The sequence below is a fragment of the Rhagoletis zephyria genome, unplaced genomic scaffold (assembly GCF_001687245.7).
Source record: "Rhagoletis zephyria isolate East Lansing unplaced genomic scaffold, Rhagoletis_zephyria_1.1 Rzeph_scaffold_01648, whole genome shotgun sequence".
NCBI lineage: Eukaryota > Metazoa > Arthropoda > Insecta > Diptera > Tephritidae > Rhagoletis > Rhagoletis zephyria.
This window is the reverse complement of record NW_016158732.1, coordinates 1-10,207: the sequence shown is the minus strand read 5'-3', so window position 1 is coordinate 10,207 and position 10,207 is coordinate 1. Positions and strand designations below refer to the sequence as shown.

The window sequence follows — 10,207 nt, the reverse complement described above, 5'->3', positions numbered from 1 at the left end:
CGTGAGGCTTTTTTTACCTTACTTATGTATATATAATTTATAAAATATGTTTGCAAAGGAGCGATGCATAAAAAATCTACGACGCAATTTTATTTTATGCCACGATTTTTCACGTTATTTATGAGCACAAAAGAATCTTAGAAAAAAATAAATAAACCCACAAAATCTCAAAATTCAAAAACCCAAACAAAAAAATGCACGTCGAAAAAATAGCAAATTATAAGCAACAGAAAATGTACTACTCCGTGGGTTGGCAACGCAATTACAACAATTACGCTAACACCCACTAGCGTTCGATAGCCGATTGCCAAGCCGCCAACGATCGTTAATTTGAATTGGAGCATACGCTGGCAGTGAGTTACACACATACATATATATGTATGTACATATGTATGTATGTACATATGTATGTATATAAGTATGCGCGAAAAGTAGCAACAGCATTTTGGAGCGAGGGAGCGAGGACAGGTGGAGGTGGTCAAGACGTACGCACATACATATGTACATACACATTACGGAAGGCGAAAGTATTAGGGAGTAGGAGCCTACATAGTACATACGTCTATGTATACAGTCATATGCATGCACATTCAGCACAAAAGTAGCTCACATGGCGATAAGCATTGAGAATGTTGCTAACAGCAACAACTATGGCTAGAGCAAACGTCACACTCGCGTCAATTTTGTGGTAGGCTGGAGCACTCAAGCATTGGGAGCAAATGAATCACGCCTGCATTAGCATATATATGTATGTACATATCTATGGTGGTATTTGACTTTGGCAGTTGATTTCTACAAATTCAAAATTTTATGTAAATTCAAACGCTTATCAACGGGCATCTGTTAAATATGTAGCGATTAGAGATGGGCGCGGGGCTAAATATACAAACCCAATCCCGACCATCCCGGGATTTAATTTTCAGGTCCCAAACCCGCCCATACTGACGTTTTTCAATTTGTACCGCGGGTCCCGTGGATCTCGATATCGATATCACTAAGTAAAATTCACATGGCTTTCAAATTAATTTTTAATGTTTATGCAATAGTTGTGTTTTTTTACAAATTATCCAGTAACTTGCCAGTAACTCTCCAGTAACTTTATTTCTAAGAATTCGCTCTCATAGAAAAAAATTGCAAAAAAAAGTACGTGAACGCTTTTCCAGTAATAATTTGCAAGTTTCATGAACAGCTGATAAATTGGTTGTTTATTCGCAGCAAATTCCTAATAAAACAATATATTTTGTATTTAAATAGGTTTATTTTGTGAATTTCTACAATAAAAACGCACAAACAGTTTCCTTATTAGTTTAAATTTCATCCAGCAACATGCGATCAGCTGTTTTTCGTACTGGCAAATTCTTACAAGTAAAAATTTATCCAGTAAAATCCAGTAAAAACTTGCAACTTCAACTGTCAATTTTCGCTCTCTCAATTTCCCCTACTTTGCAAATTTTTGCGTACGAAAACGCCAAAACATGAAAATTCGTAAAAGCTTTTACTGGATTTTACTGGAAATGAGTAAACAAACGCAACTAATATCCCAAAGCAAGAGCTCAATACGGATTTTACTAATACACGGATAATCCGGATGTTCGATATTGGTAAATCCGGATATTAACGGGTTAAGAAAATTAACAAATATTAGTTGGAAGTCCGAAATATGTACATATATGCATCTTTAGGTTATCCTTTGCTAATTTCATGTAATGTTTTTAGGAAAGATTTTCAGAATTTTCGAAAGTTGCGCCCGAAAATGTTTGAGGACCTTTCCGATACCCCCCAGCACACTTTTTTTAAATTTGTACCGAGAAATATTGATTTTCAAGAATTCTACACTATTTCTGCGAAAAGTTGTTTTTCTGTTTTTCCCCCACATAAAATACATGGAAAACTTTGAGCGCTTTGATTTTTCGATATAGAACAATCGTAGGGTGTGGCGGCATTGAAAATCCGCACCTTATCTTTTCACATACATTTTTGGGCCACTTTAGTGTACATACATACTCATTGTACATATCCAAGAATATTCATCAATAATAAAGAACGCACGAAATGATAACAAACAAGGGACATTTAAACAATAATATCAGCGGCTTGTTAGTCGTTTTATCGCTTCACTCTCTAAACATACATACATACATACATACAATGTAAAAGCGCTGAGAAAAACAATTAATAAGTGGACCACAGCAGAACACGCTATATATATAGATAATACACCATATATAAATATGTACTACTAAATTGCATAGTTTTTGTGTTGTAAGCATAAATCTAGTTTGGGGAGTTGTGTCATTGGCGTAATTGTCCGGTTAGTAGACCGATGTGAGTGCATACAGTTCTGGTTCATATCAATAGCAGTGTGTTCCTTAAGTGGGAAGAAGGACTTGTCCAAAATAAACTGAATACAAAATTATAATTCAAATAATATATAATTAGAGCAGAAATTAAATAAAATTAGAAAGTTTACAAGTAGGCAAAAAATTTTGTTCACAAAAAATAGCAGTAAAAACGAAAATGGTAGACTAAATTGAAAAATATTTTTTACATGTCATTTGTACAACACTGATTTAGCTGAAATATTACTAAATAATTATTAGAATCTATACATATTCAAACATTTCGTTGTTTACTTCCATTTTTTTACAAATATAAGGTACTTTGCTTTCACCGCTGTTTGGTTTTTGCTTGCACATGCAAATCAGCTGATCGTTTGACACTTTTCATGAACTTACAGGAAAAAAAACTTCGGACTAAATCCTGTAACTTCTGACTAGGAACAGTTGCTCAGTTACTCTCTCAAATGTGTTCCCACTTACAGGTTTTATGTCAATAGGAACGACTTCCTGCAAGTTCTGACTAAATCCTGTAAACCGGACTGCTATTGGAACAGACTAAATGTGTTCTCTTAAGTGGGAAGACAGGACTTTGTCCAAAATAAACTGAATACAAAATTATAATTCAAATAATTATATAATTAGAGCAGAAATTAAATAAAATTAAAAAGTTTACAAGTAGGCAAAAAAAAATTTGTTCACAAAAAATAGCAGTAAAAACGAAAATGGTAGACTAAATTGAAAAATATTTTTAAAAACAAGTTTTCAAAACGTGAACCAAATCGGACCCTAAATATGGATTCCACAAATATTTCATGTCTTGCGCCACTTATCGGCAAACATTTTTGGCGAGTTATTCTCTTTCATGTATCGAGGGCTTATATTCAATACACTCTATCTGCTTTGTGATGTTAGAACCCATCTGGGACTTACCTGTCATAACTGAGGTGAATTCTGACTTTGCAATTTAATAGTAAATTCTTCTGTCAAGCGCTAAATAAGGTCATCAATAATATCACCGATGACAGTTAAGTCTTAAGTGGACTTTTATGACTTAACTGTCATCGGTGATATTAATGATGACCTTGTATAGCGCTTAACAGGAGAATTTACTATTCATTTGCAAAGTCAGAATTAACATCAGTAAGAACAGGTAAGTCCCAGATGGGTTCTAACATCAGAGAGTAGTTTTTGTAAAAATTGCAGATAGAGAGTATTGAATATAAGCCCTCGATATATTTTATGTATTAGGACTGTTCAGGACATTGTGCAAGCCCAATAAGCATTTGGCTTGGAGATCAAGTGGAAATCCCGTAAAAATTCCAAGGTCCAATGTTGATTTTTATGTGTACCCCAAGCTCTCCAACCCATTCTCTAACAAAACGGCACATTTTTTTGTATGGAAAGTAATCTGAGTTCTCCACTTGAGAAAAGCTTTGATATCAATTTGAATTCAAATTTTAGTCAACTTTTAGTCAAACCTTGGGAAAAGAAATTTCTGTAAATTTGAAAGCGTACAGCTACTGGCACTGCTATTAATAGAAACATAACTCTACACACTATACATATGTAAGTATACATATCGCACACCGTTTTCAAAAGAGTCACAACTCAAAATTTAGCATTTTTGAGATTATGCGCTACAAATGCACGCACAGCTGTTATTTACCTTTCAGCAAAAGCTGGAGCGTATTTTTGTTATCATTTGTTAAAAAAAACCTATGGTAAAGTCGCCCTTGCCCATATGATTATCATGTGCTAAGACAACGTATTATTTTGAGTTGTGACTCTTTTGAAGACAGTGTGCGATATATAGATATATTCGAATTTGCGATCAGAAATGCGGCGCGCTCTTCTGGGAAAACAGTAGTTTTTGATATTTACATGCATAAATATTTATTTACAGAAGAAAATGCATTTTTAAAAATAGATGAGTACTTCATTTCCTTTAAATAAAAACTTAATCACTGCGCGCCCTGCTTACCCAGCAAAAATCTAAATATTTTATAAGAAATTTATTGACCTTTTTACAACGGTCTTTACACCATTTTTTGCTCAAATTGAAAAATTCCCTGTTTCTTACACTTCTCGTATCCTGTTTTATCGTAGTTATTCATGATACAAAAAAAGACAGTTTCAATAAATAAATAAATGGTGAGTAATATTAGCGGCCTTGCCTTGGTTGTTGAAATGAAAACTTTATAATTTTAAAGCTACATTTGTAGCTATATCTATTAAATTTTTTTGGATCAATGGTGGAAAATGTCGAAAAACAAACTGAAAACGGAAACAGTGAAGAAGCAAAATTTTTGGGAAATCTTTAGCTATTTGTACAACGATTTAGGGGTGGGGCGGAGGGGAGGGGGCGTGGCCCACCAAACTGAAGAAGGGCGGCTGAACACCTTTTGCAGAGAACACCTTTCTGCGTAGACGGCCTACGTAGAATTCTCCTTTCTGTGTGACATAAATGGGGCTACCGCCCCACTGATGTAACCTTGGGAAAGGATGAGGTAACTAGAATTTCCTTTCTGTGTGGTAAACCTGGGGCTGCCGCCCCAGTGATGGCTATTTTGGTTACTGGGTGTTTTATAAAAATATCTTGTATATAAAAATGTATATACAAATTTATAACAAAAATTTGCAACAAATACCATATTTCCAACCGACATTATTGTTAAATTAGTGCACAGATTTAGTAAATTAAATTTTTATAATAAAGCGTGAACTGTTGTCTACAAGTGTGTGTAAAAGTTTTTTGATTTGATTGACGCGCTTGGGCACAGCAACCCAAAATCGTTGCCTAAATTCATAAACAGTACCCCCGCTTTGCGAATGTCATTAAAAAATTCGCTAAACTTTGAATGAAATAGGAAATTGTCCATTATTGTAAATCTCAGCCAATAATCTTCTGTGTCCGCACGACCCTGTCTTTAAGAACAAAGCAATTTCCAACAGGGATTCGTTTTATTTTATTATTTTTGCCCTATCCTTTATTTATTCGTATTTCGCTTCCTAATCCATCGCACTCGATCGCCCTTCACAACAAAAAGGAAACAGCNCTTCTGTGTCCGCACGACCCTGTCTTTAAGAACAAAGCAATTTCCAACAGGGATTCTTTTTATTTTATTATTTTTGCCCTATCCTTTATTTATTCGTATTTCGCTTCCTAATCCATCGCACTCGATCGCCCTTCACAACAAAAAGGAAACAGCGCACCACGATTCCCTTTTGCTGGCGCACATGCGTTGCCAAATGCCAAATGTGGTGGAAAAAGGATGTAAAAGAGCAGTGCTAAACATGACTGTCAAAAAATTGCTGCAAAGTGCAAGATCATACACTCATACAAACAAACACTTAACAAAAATGTCGATCCTTGCAACATGTACAGAAAACATAAAAACATCTGTATCTAAGAATATTTGTAGTTTGTGATAATTGCTTACTAAATTATTTTACTTACTTGCTAGAGGGCTTGCTGTTGTCAGTGATGCCGGCAAAGTTGCTGTTACTAATCATTTTGCTTGGTTTTTCAGTAATGTAGAATTAAAAATGTTATCGCGATGCGGTTACACCGTACGAAAGATGCGCGCACGTTCACAAATCAAATTTTGTAGTTAACCGCTTGGGTACCTTTTCAACACTTTTTAGGTTAGCACACTTTTTTATAAGTATACAACTTTTTTGAAGCACAATTTGCACACTACAAAATACTTTACAATGTAGCGGTACTACAAAATGCAATGCAACCAAATTAGTAATATAAACTGGATAAAAGCGAAATGACGAATGAACGATAGCAGACGAATGACCGGATGGTACAAAAGACGCAAAGTGAATGAAATCAAATAACCGGCGAAAAGACTAGCGAAGCACGATTACCGAAAAGCAAGAACGATTTTTTAATCGGCAAATTCGACTTGTATATAATATCGATTTCTTCTTGAGTGACCAATTTTGGAGAGATTTTCGCTTCCACATTGAGGAATTTAAGTGTTTTTGGTCATGCAACTCTGCTGTGGTACTTTTTTAATTCTATTACAATTCACATAATAAAATCCACATTAGTACAGTCGACGAAAGAGGACCACTGATAGATTCCACAAAAATACGCCACACAGATTCATTAAACATCTACAAATAGGAAAAGTTTGGAGATTTTCCTTAAAATATTGTCAAAATATAATAAAATTAACTAAACATTGCCAGTACAGTGAACTGAAAAATTAGCGTATGCTGTTTTGCGACTAAGGCGTCAAAGAAAGTTCGCAAAACAAGTTTTGTTAATGTGGTTCCTGAAAGCTGCAGAATCACAAGAGGAAAATGTTGAATCCCGTTTCGACTGAAGCACTACTCTACTCGGCAACGTATGTCGATAATTACATAGACTCCGTGGAGAATCTTCCAGACGATGTGCAGCGGCATTTGTCACGCATACGTGATATAGATGTTCAGTACAGGAGTAAGTAATCTAGTGGCTAAGCGAACCTAACCTTTTGTGCAATGACGGCGCCCCCACATATCTGATTGCGAAATTTTCTTATTTATTTTAAAAACTTCTAGGTCTGCTTCGTGATGTTGATCACTACTATGATTTGTGGCGTTCACTGCAAAATAATAACAGCAGCGATGCGAATTGTACAAGACGTGCTCGTGCTATAGCGCGTATGCAGCAAAGCCTCATTCAAGCACAGGAACTTGGTGATGAAAAAATGCAAATAGTGAACTTATTGCAAGAGTTAATCGACCATAAAACACGGCAACTTGATACAGATCAGAAGAACCTCGACATTAAAGAAGAAATTCAACAACAACAAAGTCGAATAGACCAACTACAGCAGGCCGATGATATCGGCGGAGCTACACCAGCAAAACAAGCGCGGACAGCTAGTCCAACTCGTGAAAACAACACTTATTGTGCAAATGGTAGCTAATTGTCTTCTTGTATGATTAGACTGCTCTTTTTACTAAACGAAGTTTTATTTTAGGCGGTTCATCTGGTGGCGGTGGAGGCTCAACTCCAAATTCTGAACGATCTAGCCATGCAAGTAATGGCACGATAGGCAGCGCTACTGCCAATGGCACGAACACCGTAGGTACTCCTGCTTTAACAGGTGTGGAAAATCAACGTTCAGCCAGCAAACGCTCACGAAGACGGAATGAAAGTGCAGCAGCCAATAATAGCAATATGGAGTATGGAGGAAATGAATCAAACTCCGCTAATGAAGGAGGCGGCGGTAGTAACAGTGGAGGTGCGGGTAATGAACGTTCATCCGTACAAAAGTCAGTAGGTGGTGGTGCGGCACAGAAAAAGCACAATACTCAGCATCAAAACAGTGGTGGCAGTGGCGGCGCAGGCGGCGGAAATACATCTGGTGCAGGTGCTGGTAGTAGTGGTAACAATTCTGGCAAGAAAAAGAAAAGAAAGACACGCGGCGGTCAATCATCAGCACAGGCGAGTGTACGCGAAGAAACACCACCTCCGGATCCCATCGATCCGGATGAACCCACATACTGCGTGTGCAATCAGGTGTGTACAAACAACTTTGAAATTAAATACTTTCACAGACTCTTTAAACATATATACTTTTTATTTATAGATATCTTTTGGCGAAATGATACTCTGCGATAACGACCTGTGTCCAATCGAGTGGTTCCACTTTTCGTGCGTTTCACTGGTTCTGAAGCCGAAAGGAAAGTGGTTCTGCCCGAATTGCCGAGGTGATCGTCCAAATGTGATGAAACCAAAAGCTCAATTCCTCAAAGAGCTGGAACGGTATAACAAAGAAAAAGAGGAAAAAACCTAAACATGCCACAAGTGTCACCCCAACAGTAAATTAGAAGAATAGTGAAACGTTAGGCCTGAGAGAACCGTAAACACCAAAAGCGCTTGATGGCAATATACAAACAATTGCATAATAACAACGAAAAAAGCTTTTGCATTAGTTACAATATTCATTTTGTCTCGTGCAGGCATTGATATCAATTGTATTCAATGTATATATGCAATTAATATTGCTTTTTTTTTTTGTTATATTGAATATTTTAATTTGTTGGTTTTTTATTTTAATTTCCTATTATGCTACAATTGTTTACCTTATTTGAAATTCGAAAAAGAGTTTGGTCGCCTGCACATGATTCGTTACTTTCTCATGTCATATCAACAACACGCAAAATGTGATTACGGCTCTCATATTGCTTGATATTTATTGTTTAGTTTCCTCTTTTTTTTGTTTATAATGTACATTGTATTAGAATAATTTAAAGACCTAGTACGTAAAAGCAGTAAATACATATTTTATACATAGAAAATGTAAAATTACACAAAAGAAAATATTGAGGAATATCTTGTAAACTTGTAACATGGAAAACTTTCAATTTTACTTTGGTAAATGGATTTTATTATTTTAATTTAAACAATATACTAATAGGATATACATATACCCATGTATGTCTAAGCAATGCGTCAGATACTGGCATAAAAACTCCTCCTTTAATGAGCTTTCCCTTTTACTTAAACATATGAAAATAAGACCTTAATTATAGTCAGGCAGGTTCTGCAATTCACTTCCGAGTGATTTTCAACCAAAGTCACTTTGAATTCAAATTGAATGTGGTTGAAATTCACTCGAAATTGAATTGCTGAACCTGTCTGAGTTTGTACTTTATTTAGAACATACATTTTGACGTTGATTTTGTTTTGAAATAAATCTGAAGTTTCTTAAAATCATACATATTTTTTCTTACATTTCGAAGAAATTTTAGTTTTCATGAGTGAAACCAAAATGTATTCAACAAAGTGTGATTGAATTTGACATTGCACCATCCTATAAAGTCAAATTGAAAAAATTTTGTGTGAATTTTGAATCGATTGTTTATATTTTTGGCATAATAGTACCTTAAAAGAGAGCCTACCTGAGGTGTCAATCAAACCTTGTTTAATACACCTTGGTGAAACGGGCATTGGTTTTCTCTAAAGCGGCGCCTACTAAAGCGTGGATCAAAATATATATACATACATATCGTCGCCTGGGTAAAAGATTGTCGTATGTTGATTTGGGCAGGTTGCGGAAAATCGCGATTGAAGTTTGGAATGCAATTTTTCAAAAACGCGAATATAGATTTCTCCAAAGTATCTGAAAATGTTACTAGTTCACAAAATTCTTAAATTATTAAATTTTTAATGTTTAATGTTAATTATGTTTGAGTTTATGAAGGATTTTCTTTAGTAAAATTTGTCGTAAACGTCATTTGTCCACAATTTGGCAGCCACTCTGTATGTTGTATGTCCAGACCACCATACTATAAATATAGCAAAGGTATTTATGCCAAACCTAGTCTAGATATCATCCTCGTCGTAGGTATCATATCAAAGACACACAATTAGAAAAACTCTAGAGATAGGTGTCGCCTCGCCAGAAGAAGTTAAAAATGTGCACTACATACGCCACAGCGGAAATGGACGACACGCCATTTATTTAAATGAAATTAAACGCTTCTATATGTATGTATGTACCAGAGTTGTGAAAAATGCATTAACTTTTTTAACGCATAGCATTTTAATGTAAATGAAAAAGATTAATGCATTAATTTTTGATATTTAAGACCTGTATGCAGCTCTCAAGAAAACGGTCAAGAAAAAATTGCCATTATTTCGCGAGTGTGTCCAAGGAATTTTGACATTTTTGATACCTCACNTTTTTGATACCTCACAGCCTGTTGCCTAACTCTTTCCTCAAGAAATAATGGAACGGGCATATATTTCCGTTGCAAACCTGGGTTGCCTTGCGCTCTTTTTTCACAAAAAAACTTTAGAAAACCGTAGAGAAAGCGTAGTAAATTTCTTAAGAACTGCGAACTGCTTTAAGAAAATT

The 10,207-nt window shown here is 35.5% G+C and overlaps 2 protein-coding genes across 5 annotated transcripts in view; one reads left to right on the top strand and one right to left on the bottom strand.

The window, feature by feature from the left end:
* LOC108364721 (microtubule-associated protein Jupiter-like) overlaps positions 1-6,174 on the bottom strand; it is an 81,549-nt gene extending 75,375 nt beyond the window's left edge. The window contains exon 1 of one of the 4 annotated variants that reach the window (XM_017618513.1): positions 5,797-6,174. In XM_017618513.1, coding sequence (XP_017474002.1) covers positions 5,797-5,852 — 56 coding nt within the window. In that variant the 5' untranslated portion in view covers positions 5,853-6,174. The remainder of the gene's footprint in view (positions 1-5,796) is intronic. The other 3 variants (XM_017618515.1, XM_017618514.1, XM_017618516.1) reach the window with 3 other exon arrangements.
* A 95-nt stretch (positions 6,175-6,269) lies between these two features.
* Positions 6,270-9,061, top strand: LOC108364720 (inhibitor of growth protein 1). Its single transcript, XM_017618511.1, has 4 exons — positions 6,270-6,795; positions 6,897-7,259; positions 7,322-7,863; positions 7,934-9,061. The coding sequence occupies exons 1-4, from the start codon at positions 6,657-6,659 to the stop codon at positions 8,138-8,140; spliced, it is 1,251 nt and encodes a 416-aa protein (XP_017474000.1). The 5' UTR covers positions 6,270-6,656; the 3' UTR covers positions 8,141-9,061.
* Positions 9,062-10,207: the final 1,146 nt, after the last annotated feature.

What these genes read in the sequence shown, in the direction of transcription:
- LOC108364720 (XM_017618511.1), top strand. Translation starts at nt 6,657, where the DNA reads ATGTTGAATCCCGTTTCGACTGAAGCACTACTCTACTCGGCAACGTAT. An exon ending in CAACACTTATTGTGCAAATG is followed by an intron (nt 7,260 to 7,321) that starts GTAGCTAATTGT and finishes GTTTTATTTTAG; the next exon opens with GCGGTTCATCTGGTGGCGGT. An exon ending in CATACTGCGTGTGCAATCAG is followed by an intron (nt 7,864 to 7,933) that starts GTGTGTACAAAC and finishes TTTTATTTATAG; the next exon opens with ATATCTTTTGGCGAAATGAT.